This window comes from Falco cherrug, chromosome 4 (genome assembly GCF_023634085.1).
Source record: "Falco cherrug isolate bFalChe1 chromosome 4, bFalChe1.pri, whole genome shotgun sequence".
NCBI lineage: Eukaryota > Metazoa > Chordata > Aves > Falconiformes > Falconidae > Falco > Falco cherrug.
Window position 1 is genome coordinate 91,424,581 of NC_073700.1, and position 23,834 is coordinate 91,448,414.

General features: G+C 38.8%; 1 protein-coding gene across 1 annotated transcript in view; it reads right to left on the reverse strand.

Annotated features, from left to right (window-relative positions):
* POU6F2 (POU class 6 homeobox 2) overlaps nucleotides 1-23,834 on the reverse strand; it is a 253,357-nt gene that overhangs the window by 26,927 nt on the left and 202,596 nt on the right. Inside the window, exon 6 of the mRNA XM_014285807.3 lies at nucleotides 576-782. Within this exon, the coding sequence (XP_014141282.1) occupies nucleotides 576-782 (207 nt within the window). The remainder of the gene's footprint in view (nucleotides 1-575; nucleotides 783-23,834) is intronic.

Consider the following 23,834-nt stretch of genomic DNA (forward strand, 5'->3'; position numbering starts at 1 on the left):
AAAAATCTTTTTGGAGCTCGGTGAAGTTGCTGCACCCATCCTGAAGTCTGTCAGCCACCTCGTGCCTTACACTGAGTAATAATTTCCCTAAAATACTTTCTGTCTATGCAGATATGCAGAATCATATCCATTTTTCTAGTGAAGACTAGTATGTTTTACATTTTTCTTTCTTTTCTCCACACGTTCCAAAACATTTCAAGGCCCTGTCTACTTGCTGACCACTAACCAAGGAACTTCATAGGCCAGACAGGCCGCCTCTGTCTCATATTCCTACTGCGCTTTCACTGCAGGGAATTTCTCAGTTGGCCCTATATTGACCTTTAAAATAATAAAAAAAATGAATAACTGGTTAACCTCTGAATATATCAATAAATTATATAAGAATACATTATATAATGACTCCACATATAATACACACTAATATACTATGTATGATTGAATTCATCTGTTGTTATCAAAAAAGATAAAGATGTGGGAGGCTTTAGAAAAGCCACAAGAGAGTCCATGAGGAGCAGAAGATTTCTGTGCATCTGTTTTGATTCCTCAAAACATCATTCAGGCTGCAGACACCTTACCTGCTGGCCTGGTTTGAGCGGCGATAGTGTTATTCCCTGGGTATTGATCACTGGCAGTATCTGGTTGCCGATGACGGTAGCGATGATCTGACCCTGGGCGTTGGTCAGTAACTGTGGAGTTATTGGCTGTACCTGAAGTCCCTGAGCTCCACCTGCTGCCTGGCTGGAGGGGACTGGATTAGGCATCAGTGGGATTGTTCCAATAATCTGGAAAAAATGACATATAAAAGGAAAATGCGCACACGCCGTGTATACTCGCTACACATAATTACTTATTTTATGCATGTTAAATCAAACTTAGGTGAAATAAGCACAGAGGGACAGATAGGATGGGCTGAAGGTGGGAAACAACCGTTTCTTCATGGTGTGAAGTGTTCCTTCACACTCACTTCTTGCATCACATATCACCTGCATGTTTTACCACTGTCCACTGTCATGTCCCACAAATCTGCCGTGGCTGAGAGTGTATGAACCAAATGCTGGGCCATGCTCTGGCCCCTGGGTGATGCTTTGTTCTCACCTCTCATTTGAACACAGAGTGAAACAGATGCAAATATCAGCCTGTTTGTCTTTCTTTCTACAACTCATCTGTACGATGTTATTAACTATGAACTGAGGTGTTTATGTAATTTTCCTTGATTTACTGATACCTAGTACGCTAGGCAACCTCCTGTTAGTCCCATGTGATCTCAGAGAGGCACAAAGAGATACCGGTGCCTTTCGGGCCACTGCTTATTAAGATACGTTCATAAAAATGCAGCTTCTTTTGGATGACAACTAAGTAGTGCAACACAACGGGAGGGCTGGTGTTAGATAAAACATTTTAGCTAACATTTCTGGGGCAAGTACTTGCAGAAAGAGACACTTGTGACATCTCAGACTTGAGAATCAGTGATTTCCTAAAATGTGAATGTGCCTGTAAAACTAATATGAGGATGAGATGTCAAACAGATGCTGTAAGAAAGCTTGTCAGTCAATAAGCTGCTAGGTTGAAGAAAGTTATGTTGTCAGAATACACTTTTTACAAGTATTAGAGCACCTGAAACAAACTTCTGATAAAACTTGGGAATAAAACTGAACTTTTTTTTTTCTTTGCAAACAACAACAAATGAAGCTAGATGCATAGGATTATTGCGACAGGAAAAGTAAAAAAAAAGAAGAAAAAATCCCACAATCAAAACCAAACCATATCTCTCTTTCCTTCACCACATATCTGGGATAACTGACTTTATCATAGGCCCCCAGAAAACATCTAACCCATTGTAAGGTTTCCAGTGTTCCCTCTCCAGAAGCTTTGCTTCCTCCTCTTTACCCTTAACACCCACCGCACCACATGTCCTTTTTGTCCCCCACCAGTATGACCCCAGCTGCCTGTGTCTGTTATCACATACATTGACTAGTGTAGACCTACTTGGCTGCTGAGAAATACAGTGGATCATGGCTAGGTTCTCCCTCTTTTTCCTCAGTGGGGACAGTAACAGGGTAGCTTTCCTCAGTCTTATCCGCTGATTCTCATTCCATTTAGGAGCTTAATAATCTTTTTAGTTCTCTATTTCTGCCAATTTTTGTTAAAACTGGTCAGCCACATCAGTGGCTTTGTGGGCAGGCCACTAAGTTACTTTCTGAGAGTGCAGACCTAGAGGAACAACTCCAGTTCTCTTGCTAAAGATGTAACAAGGATATGCATATGAACTGCGCTGTGAAGTGTAACAGGGATCTGTGAAGATCTCTGCTTATTCAACTCACCACAGGTGATACAGAACCACCCCAGAAAATCCATCCTCAAGAAAGATCAGTATCAATCTTGGAGAGCATGCCATGATATCCAACTAACCCAAGCACAGCTGGAGGGGCAGGCCGCTCCCACCAGAGGATCACCCTCTCCCCTCTGTTATTAGGCTAAACTACGACTCAATCAAGCAACAACATGCTAACGAGTGACCGCTCCTGCAGCGGTCACAGCCCAGTGGTGCGCTCCAGGCAGGCGCAGCTGTGAGGTGCAACGCCGCAGCTTCAGCTGACTCCTTGGGTGAAGAGAATGCACCCGGTTACCTGCGGCAGCTCAGCCAACGTGCGGTACGTGCCAAAACCATCAATTTACCAAACTTTCCCAGGTAAAAGAAGTTTGGAAGGGAAGACCAGAGAACCATAAAGAAAGGCTGGACAGCTGTCCTGTGGGAGGACCTGGTAAAATGGCAAGCCCCGGTACTAAGCTGTATTGTAAGAGCTGCATATATCAGAACCGTTCAAAACGTTGTAAAGATATAATTTAAGTTCTCCTTAATGCATTACTAAAAGGTAGACAGATCAATAAAGATTATTACCCCCATTTTACAGAGCATGACTGAAGCACGATGGAGCACATTCAGACAGAGGTTGTGAGTTAGCCTTCCAAACTGGAATTTCCTGGGAGTTTCTCTCTGCAGATCACAGTACTTTTATTATTATTTTTAAGGTGTCCCTAGCTGAACTGCAGCTGCTTTACTGTTCATGTGAGAATACAGCTCGTCACCGAGGAGGGAGGCATTCAGTTACATCATTATCAGATTTCAGAATGTTTTCTAAAATCTGACTTCCAGTGTGAATTAAATACAACTTTCATGCAGTGCAACATGTAAATTTCACCCAGTTTTTGGTGACCTAAAATATTGATGGGTCACAAATAAATTATTTCACTTTGAACATATCTCACCAAGCACAAGGGATAGTCTGTCTTAATTTTATCAGCAGAAACATAGCAAAGGCCTCTCCTTCCTTTGCCATGTCAGTAAAGGACGTGACCTTGGAGTGTCATTACTCCAATGTAACTTTAACTATCAAGGTCCTAATTCCAGCAAAGCAAAAAATGCTGCGCTGGTGTTATCAGTAATAGAAATGTTTGCATTCACATTTAAAATGCATTTCTTGGACTGCAGTTGGACATTTTATAGAATGACAGTGCTGAAGTGGACAGTTTGTAAGGTCAGAAGCAGAAGGCTATCTATATGTATTAATGTGTGTCACACATCGTTCTGTACATGGCGTGCTGTACATGCACACAGTCAGGAATGGAGCAGGGAAAACACAGCTGGGAGAGGTGTTTCAGAAGGACAAATGAACAAATGACCTCAGGGGTGTTACCATAGGAGCCAAGGGTAAATCTGAATGGGAAAGTTTTCCCACTTTCTGAAACTTACTGAGATGTTAAGATTTTTTTTACACTTTATACCAAAATCAAGTAATATCTTGTCTGGTTTAAAAAGAGACATCCACCTGTTTCTAGTTAACCAACAGGGCTATTCTTTATGGCATGCATCTCTGATATGGCTAAACCCAGATTCAAGCTTCCCCTTTCAAGTTCCCCCTTCTCCAAGTACCGTCTCCTAAATATTCTAACTGCTGTCTCACTCATTCACGCACAAGGAGGAGTACTGGAACTGGATCCCCTCTTCAAACCCTGTATGACTGTCCTGATGCCAAGCCAGATCCCTCTTCCTCTAATTTTGGTATGAAAATTCTCCCTGGGCCTTGCTAATGTGTCCTATTAAAGTATCATAAAAGCTGGTGCTTTATGAAGACAATTTATGGTTTTGATACATTGGCATTTTCTCAAGAAATAAAACAAGACCATGCCATGGGCTTGGGACACTGGTGTACCACAGTACAGACTACTTAATTTCCAGGGATTTCCCTAGTGAGGAGGCATTGCTCCTTTCTAGCAAATGCTGCTATTTCAGATTATATTAAAGGACAGTTCAGGAATAGCATGTGACAGGGACTTATTCCACAAGGTACTTCAAGAATCACACAACCACAGAATGGTTTGGGTTGGAAAGGACCTTTTAAAAATCATCTAGTCCACCCCCCCTGCCACGGGCAGGGACATCTTTCACTAGACCAGGTTGCTCAAAGCCCTGTCCAACCTGGTTTTGAGCACTTCCAGGGATGGGGCATCCACAGCTTCTCTGAGACAGCAGAAGAGGCTTCTTACTCTGTCAATGTTTGGACTCAAATTCACAAACAATCCCACCTGTCAAACACATTGTGGGGAAAACCAACATTTCTCTCAAAGTCCTCACGCTACAAGTATGTAATTTTAATAGATTTGGGTTCTTTTTTGACTATGCACATGACTTTCACGATTCCTTCTATACTTCGTACAACTGAAAGCAAGCACTAACTGTTCACAAAGGAGTTGCAAAACAGGTGTCATATGCAAAACAACAAACAGACAGTTTTGAAAGTCCAAGGGTTAAATCAAGGGACCCCCTTGTAAATGCTCCATGACCTCTAAGGGAGTCAGGCACAGTAAGCTGCAGAGCACAACTGGTGAAAATAAATGACACCTGGTTGTATCTGTCTGAGGTACAGGTTCCAGATGTAGGCACAAGATGTAGCGCAGATGTGACACTGGAAATTGTACCAAGATGTTTAATGTAAATTCAGACCTCAGCTTTTTTACAGACAGGGCTTTGGCCTACCTCGAATTAAAATATCAAGACTGTTAATTCTGGCCCTGTTCAAACGGCAGTGTTTCCAGGAGCCTTGATAGTGTCAGATTGTCATTGCTTCCTGATGTTGACTAAATTTTTTTAAAAAATATTATTTTTTTCTAACTTTAAAGGAAATTCAGAGTGATTTTTAAATGCATCTGAATATTTTCCATTGATTAATCTGTTGGTGTTGTTTTAGCATCCTAGGATTTCAAGATATCTGAGATTAGGGATCTCAGATCTTACAACCTGAATCTGCCATTGCCAAGACAACTTCTGTGATTAAGTGTTCTTTATATGAAATAAAGTTGTAAGGCTTAGCTTGCACGTGAAGTTAATTTGTTGACCTGCTCCTACCTACCATCTGTGGGCTCAGTGGTCTTTGCCTACATAGTCCTGCAAATTGTAAATCCATCTGCAATGAAAGAATAAGCACACAATTAAAGTGAAGGTAAAATCCCAAGCAATGGAGCTGACCATGGAGGGCAAAAATCCCAAACCCTCAGCACATCAATATTGTGAGTGTTCTCCCAAGTGGCAGGGTAACATCCCAGCACTGATAAACAGAAGTGCTAGTCACTATTGTACTGTTAAACAGATTCTGGTCCCTTGTCTTGCTCAGTAAAGGTTTCTTCTTAGAAACGAAATGAAAATGTCTGATCTTAAACAACTGATCCTTAAGAAAGAATAATGTTAAAAAAATGCATTCTTATCCTTTCTTGACTGACAACACATCTTGATATTTAATTGCCTTTGTGGATTACTTCACTGTAACTCACAGGATGAAGCTGCTGGCAGAAGCTGAGAGACTGTTCAGAACTTCTGGGGATAAATGTCTAATTGTAACCTTGTTTGTGCTGCAGTTATAAAACCAGATTTTGCATAACCGCATGAAGGACTAATTGCTGATTTCCCAGCAGTGAGTCCTTCCACGTGGCTCTGAATAAACCAATTGTGTTTTGACATTAGATGAAGTTACTACGATACCCTAAAATGAAGCATACAACTGGTTTTTGTTAAGTTCTTCTCATCAGAAACAGGGATGCTGCCTTGCTTCATTGCTTTCCTAGCACAACCAAAGGAATATTACAAACTGTAGCCAAATGGATGGTTCACTAACTGCCTGTTTCTGCTGTGAAAAGGCTAAGACTACACTAAGTTGTTTCCACTGTTAGCCAGGGATGACATAAAGCAAACAGCATTATTTCATCTGAACAAAGCCTTTAACTATAAAAAGGAAATGTTAAGGTTTTTCAGTAATATCATCAAAATGAACGTACGTCTCATTTTATCAGTGTTGCAGCCCTTTAAATATTGAAGGTTAATTATTCAGTTTTGGACAACAGAAGAACAATATAAAAATAAAACAGAGAAGCAGGGAGAAAGTAAAAGAAGCAACAGAAAAACTGTTGAGTAAAATGAGACAAATCACGATATATGCATCAGCTATTTTACCATCTTAAACTGAACAGAATGCATGGAAGTCTTACTCTTATGTAGCCAGTCAACAAATCACTATTTGAGTGAATGTTTGCCGATTTAAATATGCTTCACTCATCTTCATTTTCTAGTCCTCAGAATATAAGATGAAATGAAAGCTCACTGTGGCTTCTGTTGTATGATGCTGGTACGTTTAAACTTTTTTTCCAGGTTTACAGGGCCAAAAGCTAATTTAACCCCAGAAATCATACCACCTACAGTACACAGGACAGTGCTTATGGTTTCTACAGTTTTGCAAATCTCCCTGAGAAGCTGCTTCTGTTTACAGATATGTACCTTCTTGTAAGAGTGGATCAGCATGAGTTACTTTAAGGAGATCATCTATGGAGAAAATGACTGAGGAAAGGATAGAATAATGAGAATCTGCTCAGGATTTTTAGCCTCTGTGCAGCTGCCCCTTTCATAATCACACATATATACACACACACTACCTATATAAATTATAAACTCAGAGACATATTTTTATATATATATACGATTTATTATCTACCAATATCAATAAACCCAGCTATTTATATACACTATACTATATATACTACCATCTGCACACTGAAAAACTGGAAGCATGAATACAAGCTCCATTGGCAGACTACTTCTGAAAGAAATGCCACTCCATCTCATTCTCTGCAGTAACAACAATATAATTGAACTCAAGACAGGATGAGGCTAAGGCTGCCTGTGTCTTGCAAAGTAAAAGCATTATTAATTTATGCAAAGGTTGCAAGTTTCCTTTGCTGCACTATATTTCTTGAGGAGAACTCAAAAAAAGGGCACAATGAAATGCTATTATGAGAACAAGGCATCAAACAGTGATACTAGAAATAGGCATCTAAAAAATTATATTTGCGAGTCCCCATTTCATGTAAGGAATTATAATTTTCAAGGTAAAGTGTTGTTCATATATCATACAAAATATTGGATGATATATTGTTTGTAAACATCACAATGGAACATTGAGTCTGACATTCTGCCTGACTTTTTTTTTTTGCTTTATTTTTTAAAAAATAATGTTTGTATACTAACATCAAACTATACAGGACTTTATTTGTCATCACTCTAGGACTTATGTGGTGAAATCTTTCTCAAGCAAATACTGTTATGTTCTCTTAGCAGGGGCGTGTATACAGTCAGAAAAAGAATGTCTCTTTTATCAAACACCCTGAATAACACAACATAACGTATTCTCATTAGAAAAATCGAAAGATATAAAATTACCAAAATAAAGATTAAAATTATATTGAGGGTCTACTGAGTTGTTTTTTCTAAGCAACCTACTTATCAGATTTAGTTTCCTTTTAAAATCAAGAATTAAGTCAGGCACAAGGACCCTTGGAGGTCACAGTTTCCCAAGTTGAGCAAAACAACTGTTGATTTTAATTAGATTTATAGGTCCTGACCATTTCTGAAAGTCAGCTAGCTAGATTCTTATGAAAGTGTCCATTATTTAAAATTATTTGATGGATTACTTTATATAAAGTATTTTAGCAATATTTTTGTTTGTTACGACAAAAGATCCATGATACTGTTATGACAAAACATCCACTATTGTAACAGAATTGTTATGACAAAAGAGCCATAATTTGTAATAATGTTTGACAATCACAAACAGAAGTCCCAACTTACTGTTTCTAGCATTTGACTGTCTCCCAAACCACAAACAGCTTTCCTGATTGCTGTGCACATCCTTGTAGGGTGTATACAAGCAAATACACTTTTGTATGTGTGGTTTTGGTAACTTTTTTCCTGTAAACACTCTTGAGAACACAAAGTAATGGTATTCGTTTTCTCAGGAAGTAAATACAAAGCAACCGTTCCACCAGCATGAATTTCTAGATTCAATGACAATGAAAATATGTTGGTAAATATTTATTCAGCTCTACTTCCTCTTCACACATGCTGAGATTTTCATAGTTGCCTACAGAAGTATCATTGCTACTCGGCTTCTCTGATACTTGACTAAGTATCAAGAATCTCAGAGACAAGAAACCCCTGTTCTGAAATAAAATTTCCCAACCTCTGCAAACTTTATATATGTGCTGCATCTGCAAACCCTACCAATACGTTGTGTCTTTAGATTACAAACCATTTAGAACAAGGATTGGGTTTTTTGGGCATTAACAGAATGTAAATATTTACTGCTACTTCTCCCTCAGCATAAAGACTGGACTTGCTTTCAGCCATATCAGAATTTAACATACTGGACATTCAGCAGAAGAAAACGTAGGCATCCCTACGCTTTGCAATACTTGCCATGCTGGGCCATTCAAGGCTAGCTTAGGAAACAAATTGCACTTTCTCAGCAAGCCTAATTAGGCCAAGCACAGTGCGTGCTGCCAATGTGATTAGGTTGCTTCCGTGCTATGGTGATATTATCGGCTTGTTTGGAACCAGCTTTGCTACTTGGTGTTGTATTGCAGTGTACCAGCCTACTACAGAGATGCTATCTAGAGGCTGGGAGCCAGAATGAGGCAGGGTTTAGTAATTGCTCTTTGATCCTGTGGTTTTTAAATATGAGCTGCTATTGAGATGTAATCTTGCATAGATATGAACAAGATAATGTTCTCTAGTGCCACAACAGTTCTCACTGAAATAGTGCAGTTTTAATTTTTCAAGTTGTAATACTACTGTTTTAGAAAAGGGATGTTGCACACTACTGTCGACAGGGTGAACACGAGAATTTCTTGTGCTCTATTTTTGTTTCTTTCTCTTGGTTACTCCTTTCAACTTGTTTTGCATAGACAAGAAGCTCGATTAAGGAGATAGCATGCTCCTAACTGCCTTTGGTAGGCAGTTACTGCTGTCACTGCTTTATCTTGTGGTGCCAATCCTGTGAAAGTTATTCCACCAGAACTATTATGGTCTTGCAGATGTATGTTAAATTTGGGATCCTCAAAGAGTTATTTTTCTTTTCAATTTTCATTGATGAAATTTCCTGAGGAAACACAAGTGCATTCTGGGCAAATGATATTTTATTCTAGCCTTGTCTGTTTAGAATATCAATATATGTTTTCTCGGACACTTCTCCATGATAAACTGGACTGAAATCATTAGCCATCAAATAACCTTCAGATGCAATCTTTAGGACCACAGTTCTTTAATTAGGTTACAGGTCAAAGAATTTCTAGGCCATCAATATATTCTTGAATAATCCACTCTTATCTTCTCACTATCAAATTACATACACTATATAAATTATTTACCAGAGATCACCAGATCTCTCTGTCTGTAACTCCTAAAGGTGAAATTAATTAGGCATGCTGATTCATTCAATCATTTCAGGTTTAGCCAAAACTCATTACAAGAAGGCTAACAGATATTGCAATCAATCAGCAGCAATGATAACTCAACATTGTTGTTATACAACCATATTTCCCCAAGTACTGTTACAAATCTTGAGCTTGCTGCCCAGGTGCAAGGACTGTGGATGACACAGTAGCTGTCTGTCAATGCTGTGCAACAAGATTCTTTTAAATACCAAATCATGCCCTACTTCAGCTGATGTTTCTACAAGTTTAGATGATCTGGACTTCAGTTCAATAAAAGATAAAACTGTTGGTCTTCTTGATTATTGTAACTTTTAACATGATAATCTACAAAAGATCGAGGCAAGGCTGAGGTGAGTAACTGTGCAAACCTTTGCACCTGGCCAGACAAATGTACTACTGAAACACTTTCAAGTTTTACAGTGCATGCATTTCTTCAACAAGCAATTTTCAGACTAAGAACGAACCACAGTGCTAATCACCAGTATGACTATGGTGGAACAAACCATTCTGGATTACCTCCCTACTGTGTATCATCACTATGGAAACCAATATTCCAGCCTTTAAAGTGGAATTTCGTTATAACGCACCACAATTATGTGGATGGTCAGGACAAGAAATAAAAATTCATTTCACTGAAAGGAGGTGGGAAAATTTAGATGGGTCATATGCAAGTTCTAGGATGGAAAATGGTTGTGATTGGAAGTTTCTGGATCTGAATCTTTAGGGGGAAAAACCCTCCTGAGGTCAAATATAACTTCCTCTTGTCACACAATTATCAGAGAGTTGATTTCACTACCAACACATCTTTGAAAATTTGCCAACCAAATAAGCCAGACTTAGTCCTTCTTACATTGTGAAATTTGGTATGGCTGCTGGTTCACCACGCTGCTCTGCCAATCAGTTCATCTTTGGAAACTCACTAAAATTCTAGTCCTCCATTCAATTATCTGTAATATGTTCATATAAATACTTTTATCTCCCTGCCAGTACTTCTATGTACCTTAAGTAATTTCAGTCAGGCTACCTTAGAGTTATCAAGAAAAGATACCATATAAAGGTAGAGGGGTTTTATGTCAAAGGTGGATACATACCTCACTGAAAGTACCCTCAGCTGGTTCTGTTCTTCACTGTTAGTAGCAGGAGCGTATACTTCAACTGCTTGAAAGTGCAATGGCTTAAGTATCTCCCATTATCAAATGCATCATTAATCCATTTCACCTGAGCTGACAGATAGAAGGGAAGGAAAGGGGTTCTACTCACATCTTCACAGCTTGACTTAAATTTCCACTGTGACTACCACCCCGTACAAATCACGGTTATAATAGTAAGTTCTGTAAAACTGATACTTAGTATATGTGATGGTACCTACCGCCAATGGCCGGTCCTAGCATCTCTCTCAGGATAAAACACTCTCCTGATGCAATGGCACTTAACTCAGGAGGTAGCTGTCTGTGGGTTTGGAGATGAATATCCAGAATTCAGTCACTGGTCCACTTCCATTGGCTAAAATACACTTGTTTGTGGTAGTCTATATACAGATTTGAGTCCCTCTCAAGGCTATGAATTTATGTTTGTACATTCAATATGTTCCTAATGAAACAAATATTCCAAAAATGACAGTTTAACTAAATTATTCTATAATTTGGGGAAGATATAGCAAGATTCTGCATTTTATGAACCTGCGAGGAGAACACGCACCTTGATTATCCATTTCATTCACGGCTGGTCCATAAGTTTGCTTAAGGAAGAGTTAAATAACTATGATTTTCTTATTAAAAGCAACAGTGTACCTGAGTTAACCCCATCTCCAGCACCTGCACTGCTGCTGTACTGAAGCAACATGTTCCTCATACAGACAGGCATACCGGAATTTCTCTTTATGTATTTTGATATGAATTTGAACTATTTCATCTTGCTCTTCTGCTGGTAGCAGAGCCCATTTCCTTGAGGCCAGGTCTGTGGAAGATGGAGGATCACAGACTCTTTGTACATTTTCTGTCCTTGCATGTTATCTCTGTATCAGTCCTAAAAAGATGTCCTTTTCAGCTGTGACCTGCAGAGGACCAAAGGTGAGGGGCTCCTCTACCTTCTCAAGTCTAGAGAAGAGGGAGGATAAGGGCAAAGATTAGCTCTTTCCAGGATCCCTTCTCTGTCTGTGTATTTATCACTTGCCTTACGCTTACATTTTAAGTTATTTCGGGCAAGCCATCAGGTTTTTTTCCTATGTTAGAACCAGGCCTTAGCACAGTAGTCCAGTCATGACTGTGGTGGTGCTACGTTATATTACAGAACTAAGGGGGTGCAACTCAACCTTCATCAGTACCGCTACACTCCCAGTACAAAAGGAAAAAATAAGTTACGGTCATTTTATACAGAGGATAATGTTTAAGAATGTGGCTACAAGCTGGGGAAAGAAATGATATAATAATGCTAGAAGAGGCCCTTATGCTTACAGTCCCAAGTATGGAGGACGTCGCTCACAGTTACAGCTGAAGTCTTTCTCTTCTCTTGTTACCGCAGATGTTCCTCCCCAGGAACATGCAGAGCACTTCCATAGCTCAGCTCTTCCAGTCCACACTGACAATCATAGAATCATTCAGGTTGGAAAAGTCCTTTAAGATTGTCAAGTCCGACCGTAAACCTAATGCTGCCAAGTCCACAAGATTCAGCCTCTCTCTCCTGGTACGAAATGCCTCAATGTGGAAATGATCCAAAGAAGCAAGAAGGCTCCTTATGGAATGATGTACTATGCTCACTGCCTGAAAGAACCAGAGAACCTAACCACAGATATCTTTAGCGTATGAAAATTTAAAAGCATTAGTAAGGACTGTCAGATGTTTCTTCATCCAGGCTTTGCCTTGCTTTGAGTAGTCTCCCTGACACCAATCCACTGAGCAAGATACTAGTTAGTAAGACTAAAAATGATTGAATCTTCTATAAAGAGAAAAAAGCTGATTTGAAAGGGGGAAATAGCCACTGCAAAATGAAGTTTAGTTGTAAGTATTGTCAAAATGTATACTGTACTTACAAATGTCCTTGTAATACATTTTTTTAAAAACAACAAATTCTCAATAATATGAACCCTCCATAAAACACTTCTTATTAAATCTTGGAGCGGTACTGGAGAAGATTCCCTGGTGTATGTGAATTACAGCAGAAGAGGATGAGTGAAGTGCAAATGCCACAGTATAATTCGTATATGGAACATTTTAATTGTGGGTAATGGTAGATTTTCAGTTTTATAAGTCAAGGAATTGTGCTCATTTCTGAGACAGAACTGAATATATTAACTGCCCTTGAAATGGTATCAATATTTCTTCTTGCACAGAGAACAGCACAGTAAAATGCATTAAAAGATGAAAGCTCTTTGATCCTTTTGAATGCTTAAAGATACCAGAACTGTGCCAATAAGTTTTAAGGAAGAGGCTAGACAGAAAAGAAGTATTATTAATTGTCGAGATAGCATAATATCCCAAAATAGTGATACTGAGTATACTAAGGACTACAAAAATATTTTTTGTTCATAGTTCTACCCCATTGAGTCTCCTAGGGCTCAAAGGATTCCTTCTTTCCCCCTCTTCACTCAGGTGAAGTCATTAGTATGCAAATGTATTTGATCTTGACATACACAATAGCTCTATCTCTTTAGCCCCCAGTATTAGGGAAAGAAAACTGTCTGGGATTATATCACAGTGTAGATGTTATGAGTCAGGAGCAGCCTGAATAACTGGAATCCCAGGAGTCATTTACAAGAGCTGTCGAACTTCACTCAATAGTCTGCTGGTTTTGCTGCACTGAATGGTCAGCCGTGGTTCTGCCAATTGCCAGGTAATACTTTCTAGGAAGATCTCATCTCTTGGCTTCTCATTCATTGATAGTAGTGCCAGTTACCTCTGGACTCCATTCCAGTTTGGAGCTATGCTTGCATAAATATTATCAGGCTTCTGACTTGACTTCTACTAATAAAAATCATAAGTAAATCTACTGACCTGAATGCCATGGCCCCTGGGACTTGAACACAGCACAGGCTGATGTTTGGGTCTAGATGCAGCCCATAGTCCTTTTTAAATTATAAATAGTCTTAGGCTGACATATACCCTGCACAGCCTAGGCCTGGGTTTGACTGGTTATCTCAGACTTTGGTTTCAGCTGCAGCTAGAAAAATTAAAGATCCTCTCTCTTTTTCCCTGTTCATACAGAGCCCATTTTGCCCAATGGAGCAGCACCATGCAAACCAGATGGATGACTCATAAGTAGTTCTGGAAAGTGGGAAATTATGTTAATTTTTGTTTTCACTTCAAAATGGAACTTAAGCTAAATTTAAGATTAAAGATAGATCTGAAAAAACTGTTCAGAGTAGATAAAGCCACTCTGATCAAAACTGAAATATTTCATATTCCTTTTAACCTTTTTAAACTTGAAAAAAGAAACCCGCTACATTTTCAAATAGAACATGTAAAAATGAGACACTTAAATCTTATCCAGACATTGTACTTTAAATTTTTACTGAATAAAATTTGTCAAAATGACACATTTTTTATTTAGATTAAATACCATTTTTCCATCAGAAGTCAGCAATGAAAAAAATGTCATCCAGTTCTTCTCACAGTGCTGCAGGAATTTATACAAGAGGATTGATAAATGAGGTAGTAAAATGTAATTATACCTAACTCTTTAACACAGATTCAAATGCAACACTAGAATCCTGAAGGCTGCTTCTGGATACGTAATAGATTTCCTTCTCTAGAGCCCGCTGGATCCATTGATGATAAGGTCTCCAAGAGCACTTGCACTAGGGTAGGCTCCAAGAACTCTGCTAAGGACTAGAAGCCTGATGTGGTAGGCACTGGGAAGGAAAACGTTTAAGTAGTCCCTGTTTTGAAAAGGCAGAGGCAGCCATCACGCTGTCAGGACAGGTAGCACGCTGGCATGCTCCAAGGGCACAGAATAAAGTCCTTCTACTTCCCCAGCAAATCTGCGCCTGACAAATGCAAAAGAGGAGGACACTCCCTTCTTCACCCCTTTCCCCCAAAGCTATATGCATTTTTTGAGAGCTTAAAACTTCCATTTATTCCGTAGCTTTTAACAGGAAGTCTTTTTTTAATCCCTTGGGACATGGACAACCTGGCCTCTAATTTGTGAGTTGCTGTTCAGTGGGGAAAAATATAAAAGATGATGCTTCATCTACCGCGATTCCTCCTCCAACCCTGTGCTCTGAAAATCCTTGCATGCATTTCTCATCCATCACCCTATCCTGAACGATGCTCAGAAAACTCAGTGATGTCTAACATGATAGCTAAGAGAGTCTGTGCATCTACCAGCCTCTCCCCTTCCTTCCCTCGCCTTCCCCCCATCAATCCTCCCCCAAAAGAAAAGGAACCCATTTCTGAGATTAAAAAGAAAGTTCGTCCAGGCTCAACGTGCATAAGATTTGTCACCCAGGCTGCTTCACTCAAAAATGAAAACATAAAGATGTGTAAACAGCAAATAAACTCAAAAAAGAAATAAGCATCTGAACGAAAAAAAAAAAAGAAGAAAGTTATCAAATATGCATTTGTTTATCACAGTCAACTTTTATGACTCAAACCTGATCCATATATATTTTATGAAGAGAATATCCATTGTGGTGGCAAAATTAAATGTATTTTGAAACTTGTATGTGACATTTATCTATCTGCTCTATCAGAAAAAAGTTGTCATATTCATTCAGACATATATTACTTTTTCAATTTCCTGTCAGTAATGTTTTTTTAATGTTCTTTAGGGTGAGACCACAGGATTTCTCATTTCTCACAACAAAGACCATAACTCATTAGAATTATGTTGATGAGTTTATACCTAAAAAAGTTGTATCACTTTTTTTTTTTTTTGAGGTGAACAATTTGCACTCTTATCCATGACAATCATGGCTTTTTTTCTTTGTTGTTGTTTTTTTCTTGTTAAAGATAGTCACGTAGAGAATTGTCAGCTCCTTTTTTTCCTTCTTTTACAGAAGTTCATCATATAAAACACAAACTTATGGTGCAGTTTTATGATGATTCAGGTTCTATTGTGAGCCACAAGAGATAACAGAGATAGCACAAGTATTGAAACTCCTTATCACACATCTTCCCTTCCAAAGGGGTGATTTTGATAGGAAGTTTATATAAACCCAGTGCTTAAGAAGAAACAGCACTGTGCAGCAGGCAAGGCCAAGGGGTCATAGTTAGAAAAGAAACAGAAACCAATTAAAGTGTGTTAATTCACACGAGGCTACAGCCTCTTCCAATGCAGAAGACTGGATGGAGAGGTGCAAAGTGGAGACGGCAACTTCTTTCTTGCAGTTGCTATTAAAGCGACACTGTAATAAAAACATTATCTCGCATCCCATAGGCTCAGTACAAGTCCTGTGACAGATCACGCAGTGCAGCAGGTCAAGCCCTGGGTAGAAAGGCTGTTTGATTATTATGGTTTTTTTTTATATAGCCTAATAATGATATCCACAATACAAACTATGGTCATGTTGGTAAAAAACATTCAACTTTCATTCCTGAACAAAAGCAGACTATTTGGAATCAAATTAGAGGATGTGCCTCCCCTTTTAATCATACATAACATTTGAGAATAAATACAAATTAAAGTAATATTTGGTAAATCTGGCAGTAATTATGATGGCCCAGCTTAAAAAGGCTGTTGATCAGCTTGGCATAGATATGTACCTATAATTATCTGAAAAGCACCAACTTAGGCTATTTTTTAGGTCAGAAATTCTTATGTGATAAGACTGTCTCATGACATTTGTGGCATCTGCTGGTTGGAGCTGTGCTAGTAATACTTCTAAGATGGCCTGTGGTCTGAGGATTTAGTGCATCCCTTTTCAGTCCTAACCAAAACAGGAGGGTAAATGCCCAGAGAAATGTAAAAAGTAATCTGTCAAAGGGAGAGAGATCTTCCTCACTACTACAGGCTCAAAGTGGTTTTTTTTTAACCAGAAGAACCTTAGAGGCGCAAAGTCTTCATTTAGGCGCAACTGATTTTTAAATAACAATATCCTACAGATTAAATACTTAATCTTAATTGAAAGAAAAGATACTTAACAGAAAGACCCTCCCTTCACATTGCTAATCGTTGTTTAGTTAAAGTATCAGTAAAGTTAACTATGTTTTAAATAATTCAAACAGATACCATTACCTTGGTCTCTGGGACGCTACTTCTCTATTTATTCAGGAAACACAAAGAAGCAAGCAAGCAAAACAGGAGCACAAGTTCACAAAAATAGAGGACTGCCTCTAGACACAACCCAAAAATAAGCCAGGCCATCCAGTGCCAAGTTCTGCATGGCCATCATCAGCTGCTAGCAGGATTTGAGTTAAAACTCCTACGACTGCCATGGGAAGCTTAAGCATAACACTATCAAAATGACCCAAGTCCCATTAACAATAACTGGTGTGTGGTATTCTAAGGATGGAATTTATGTCATTTAATGTTAGCCACCAAACATTATAAGTTCAGTTGTAGACTGCCATTCAAGCTCTTTCCAGTCAATGCAGAGAGAGAAGAATCTCTGCAAGGTGATTAATCTCAGCCTAAAACGCATGCCTGAGATCAGTGAGATGTTTTATTCTTCAAGAGTGTCTATTTCTTTCAGCAATGACAGAGAACTAGCTTAGATTTGATGCAGCCTAAGCTAACTTTCACGTTGTTAAAATTAGGGAAAAGGAATTCAAAGCCAGGAGTCTAAATTGATGCAGGACTCTGCTGAGGATCAGTCAATTCTAATATGGACCTACAGCCTCTAAGTAATTTGGAAAACAGTTGTCTTTTTATTGACCATCCGAATATCTCAGCTGTACAAAAATGAAGGATAAGATAATCTTTTAAAAACCTAAATAATAATATTAATAAAGCACAGAAGCTTTTTCCTGGGAAGAAGCTCAGCCTTTCTTTCATTTTTTTTCTTCCTATGTGAGTTACTATTAAAATAAGACAAGGCTTTGAGAAGACCTCACTGGCTGAAAAGCCGTTCAACACATGCACAAAATGAAACCTGTTTACCTGTTTGACCATCCCTGTCTATCATGAACATAAACATAGAGACAGAGATGATTCACTTAAATTACTTCACTTGACTGGTAATATCTTGACAGATTTCACTGGGGAGGGTATAACTTACATAGCTCTTAAAAAGGGAGTTTAAAAAAAGGACACAGCAATGCCTGTGGACTGAAGATTTATTAGAAAGATTCCCTAACCATCTCTTGGAAGTCAAATTTCCATGTTCTGTGCAAACTCAGTGAGAAATTGCCTTTTTGACATGATGGCCATTTATCTCCCCTCACTCTGTGTTCTTTGAGGGCTCCTCTTGCATCATTTGTTGGGTAGTACGAGGCCGATTAAAAAATTTCTAGATTTGTGCTGTTGCCAGAGACCATAGTGATTTAGTGAATCAGGCATGCATCATTCATGTTTGTTCCCTCTTTTCACTGCATATGATTTTAAGAAGTAAAAGACAAGAGCGAGCCAAGGGTACAACTTGCTTCAGTAAATGTTTTTCAGGAGGGGCCCTTTCCACTGATGGATCAGGTTATGAGAATTTGAGCCCGATTCAGTAATATCTAACATACACATTTTTATCTGTATTCAGAAATAAAGGCTTTTGTTGCAGCATAATTACTTGTGACATTTAACTCTCAACATACAAGATGTACTACATAGTTGGTTAAGGAATTCCATGTAAGCAAAGTTCTAACTGTTCATCATCGTATGTAACAGAAGCATGAAGGCATTTGAACAGGCAAATGCTTCTGCATGTTACCAATAGTATTTCTAGGTCTTAACATTCAGATTTAAAATAATTACCCTAACTGAGAAGCTGGCAAAAACATTGTGCAGTTTTTCTCCTGTACTCCCTTCCAATACCCATTATACTCCAATAAAACCATAGTTTGTGGCTGCAATTTCAGAACATTTTCAATCAGCTCAGACTTCGCAGATGAGAATTGTATCAGGGCTTCCTTTGCCTCTCTGTACCTAGTGAACTGACATCATCAGGTAGTTTTTTTCTCTTTGGACCTTTGTGAAGAAAACTAAAAAAGTGAAATCTTAACTGTTCTAAGCAGTCATTAAATATTTAATCACAGTTTCCAGGCAGGTTTTTGTCTTGGCTGTTGTGGCAAAAACTCTCTGCTGTGGTAGAGAAGAATGTGGTGTTCTTTGCTAATGCCAGTTACATGTTATTTTCATTCAAAGGTGAGTACCTTATGATTTATCCATCCTCTCACGTTACATCCATGGCCATACATTCGTAAACTTTCTGCTTTAGCCGAATGCCCACAAACAACTTCTGTTTTCAAATTCATCTATCTACTTGTGAGCAAAGATGAGTGACTGCCTCGTACATGTGTCTCTACCTGAACAGTAGGTATGATGGCTGGGGCATTTCAGTGTTATCAGAGTTACGAGAGGCATACTCTTAGGTATACAAACTGTCCAGAGGAACAACATGTATAGTCAAATATATAGGGTGGTGCACTGTAGGTGGTAGTAATAATAGTGAGAGACTGCACATATAAAGCCTATACATCAGTATCTGTACAATTGAAATTAGCACATCTATAGTGCAGATGCCAGAAGATGTGATTTAAACACCTACAAATGAAAGTAACCTCCCAACACTTTGGAAGGGTCTGTGCAGGTGATGTTCATCAACATAAGGGATATGTCAAGAAACAGGCTGACCATGCCATCCTGTGGGAAAGGGTTGGGAAATATTTCCCACGCAGTTCTGCTAAAACCCCTCAATTTTCTTGATCTTTTAAATATTTCACTCTGGCCTCTTGGGCAGAGCTGCCAATAGTATCAGTCTACATGGTACCTCCTAGTAGTGAAAGGGAAGAGTGTAAACACACAGCATCCTTTAACTCCCTTTATGCAGTCATTCAGTAACACACCTTGGTGAGAAAACGAACCCTTAGAAAAACACAGGCCTAGTTTTATTCCCCAGTTAATAGATTGCAGACAATTATGACCTGTGTACAGTCATGATTACACACTTCTAACATTACACTAAAGAAAGTTCTGAGACAAAAGAGAGCTTGCCAAGATGAGAAGGTTTAGTTCATTTGTCACCAGAATCACCAGAATAAAAGTTCCACAGATCCTAGAGACAGAAGTGTGACTCAAGGAGGTAATGAAATTATTTGTAATTTGGGGTCCCTGTAGGTACTTGTATCTTTCCTGAGGAGATGAGCATAGAGGTCCAGGTAAGCATATGTTCACCTCTCTGTGTGTGCATCCACACAGATGCAGGTGTTCATGTAAGTGGGAAGCAATTGAATTGGAAAAAATGTGGACATTATTTGAAATGTTTTAGGATTTTGGCAGGTTATGGCAATAAGACTTACAGGGAAGAGCATTTTTCTGGATTGGCCACAGGAGGCCTCAAGGAGTATTGTACAATATCTAAAATGGGACTAAAGACCTTTGTTTAACTAACTGAATCCCAGGTACAGCGTGTGGCAAAGAGCTGTTGTCAGGAAAAGGCAGCGATAGGGATAGGGTAAGTAGAACAGGAATGAGGGATCTAGATACCTTGGGATGTCTGGTGATCTGTCACCGACATTGGCACCAGGTATCCGTGCTCTTGTTTCCACATGGGTTTATGCTTCCAGTCATGGAAGGAACTGAAAGAGCAAAACCAGGACAGATGACGACAAGCTAAGGCTAAAAGAAAGAGTTGAGAAGGAAAGCCGAGAGAAAGTTTAGCATGGCAAATGGTGCCGATTCCCCCTCAAAGTAAAGCGCACTGCATGAGCCTGATATCATCTTTTCACTTTGAGGCTGTCTATCTGCTATCAAGTAAGACATATCTCAGCTTAATGCACAGCCTGCAACGAAGGGAGTGGATTAGGCCTCTGGAGATGATGACTAACAAGTTAAAATTAAACTTTTTTTTTTCAGTTGGGCTGCAATGACCTATTTATACAATTTCTTTCTTGCCAGCTAGCTTTTTTAACATTACAAGATGTACCTGGTCTCTCTCATCTCTCTCTAAACTGTCTCCCTGATGTCCTGATCACTCTCTGATCTATTTCTCTATCTGCTGGGTGGATGCTAATATGACATATCCAACCTCTAAAACAAACCATTTATTTTGAAACTTGGCTATGCCAGAGTATTTGATGCGTCAAACATTAAAATGAATGTATATTTGGATACTGGGTACCTCATGTCTTAATATTAAATTATGTCCTGAAAAGTGGATTGATTTTAAACTGCCAGGATATATGTATTGCTTCCTTGAATCTCTAGCATGAAGCTAAACATGAGGGGAGACTAGGAAAGGTTCTCTATGAAGCAGAGACAGAATTGCTCAAGGGCTGTGAGTGTTTTCTTTATATTAATAAGTTCTTTTCTGTGCTTAAGGAAAGAGATTCTGTCATTCTGTTCCATTATTATGTGACAATAATACATTAATCTTCTATGAGAGATACTTATCCTAGAGATAATATTTAATTAATGTGAAAAGAAGGAAGTTTAAGTGAAAAAGGTACTTTAAAAATCATATATATTTAATAACATTGGCATAGATATTTCAAAGTCCTTTTTTTCTTTTTGATATCTGGGCCATTTGCATACATAGGCGCTGAAGCTTAACACTGCCAGTATCTGAAGAAAAATGACAAACTGAGATATACTTTTAGAAAGATAGATTGAATGTCCATTCATGGTTAGGACTGTGATTTTTTTTCTGCTTGAACTTGCCCTGCCACTGTTCACAGATCAACACATAGGAAAAGACATCGCACAATTCTTTGCGATACTCTAGATTCAAACCAGAAGACAGGGAATCCTTCCCCTTACAGGACAACTCCTGTTCAGTGTGCTACTTGGAGGCTTGTGGGTCTGCACGCAGAAGCCTATGGGTCCGCACCTGGCTGGTTATCACTATGAACCTGCATGAATACAACCCAGTTGCTGGCTTACTATCAAATTAATCAAGTACTACTACAATTTTCTCCTCTTCATGTAAAAACTGCTCAGGGAAGATGTATTTTTTCATTTTCAAATTCTTCACAAAATATTCCTAAAATATCTAGACTCCTTGTCCTTTCAGATTTTGAAACAAATACTGACTGTACTGCAAACATGGGAGCTCCAGATTACCTCTCCTCACCTGTATCTGTAAGGCATTTACATACAGATGTCAAGGCTGCAGCCCATCAAGAAAGCCAGTGGCCTTCATTTATGCATGAACGCTTATGACTTCTAAGAAATTCCAAATCAGCAGCAGTGCTTTACCAGCCAGTCAAGGACCTTCAACATTTAGCATTCTGCATCAACTTCCACTTTTGACAGAGTGATCTGGATTTTTTCCCCCTTTGCCCAAATAGCCCTTGGTTTTCTTTTTTCTGACATCAATGCCAGTTGAGCAGAAAGTAAAATTCTGACGCTGGGAAAGAACACTTGTTATATACAGGATAAATTAGATAAATCTAAGCAAAACTAAGCATCATGTTATACAAAGAACTATAATCTGTTTATTTTTCAGAAATGAGGCACATCTGAAAGATAACTCAAATTCTCAGATTTGGTCCACTATGTCCTCTGCTTTCCTACAGCCTTCCTATACTTCAACATGCAGAACACTCCCTCAAAGAAGCTCTGGACAGTCTAAAGAAGAATTCCCAAATTAAGAATAGTCTTGGACTCCACTCTAATGTGAATCTCATCCAGCAGGAATTCCATCATCTCTGGTTGGACAATGATGTGGCCTCAAATTGTTCTCAACTTTGTCAACTCCTGAAGACATGCAGTGATGCAATTTATTCCTGAGCATGACACACCATTTAGGAAACATCAGTAATACAGAAAGCATATTTCTCAGCACCATCTACACACATCAACTCTGTCCACTGCTTTGTTTTTGTCACTTTAAAGAATTCTCAATTAATTTAGGAAAACTTCAGCCTTTGTCTTCAAGTTCCTCTGTGGCCTGGTTCCCAGGAATCTAAATGGCCACCTAATGCTCCCGGATGAAATCTGTAATTACCAAATTCAGTCTTCCAGGATAATAATTGTCAAACCTTCTCTGTGCACAGCAGAATTTGTTTTCAGGGAAATTTCAAGGACTTGGAATGAATTCCACGAGTAGCTGAGGAACCTTTCTCGGTTTATCACCTCTGGCTTCACCACATTTTGCTGCAAAGGCTAAGTACATTTCTGTTATCTGACTTTCTGTAATGCAATATGCATTTCTCAGAAACCCCTCATAAAGATTTTTAAACCCAAATGAAAACATAACTTTAAAAGGAAACTGAAACAAAGAAAGAGATTCCTAACAAAGACAAAACCAAATGTCCTTATCAAACAGGTGACTCTATTCTACAAGGTTCTCCTGGGTGGATGACCAATTTGTGACAGTCACTAGTCATGTTTCTTAATGTGTTACGAGAAGGTGATAAGATATGATGATAAGGAGAGCAGTGTAAGAACCTCCACGGAGCAGAAAGATTTCATTGACTGTGATATATGTCACTGGCGATAACAATGAACATTTGCCATGCTTATAACCACCTCATGATGTTAAGATGAACAGATTATAGGAGTGGTAGGTGCTTCTTTTAGTTACTGCTCAGCTTTCATGAAAATGGTAGTTTGAACTACCTGAACTAAGCTGTACTAGTAGATAGGGTGGTTTTTCTCCTCCATGCAAAAGTAATTAAGAAGGCAATGACATAAGGACAGGTATGTCTTGTACTTCTGACTTGAAATAATTAATTTAGATTAGTGAATAACATTTTCAAAAGTACCTAAATGCTTCAGGCTTTTAAGGCTCTCTTCAAAGTATATTTACTCCACATACTACAGAGTGCTACCAGGACCCCAGAGCAAGTAACTAATGAGCTAGATCCTATGTCACCTTGTTGAGAAGCAGAATTAATTAGTCCAGACATAACCACCATCCTACCAAGGGTTTTGGCTCCTGGTATTTGTGCTAGTATGGCAACGAGAGATATAAATATATTGTCTCTTGGCGTTTG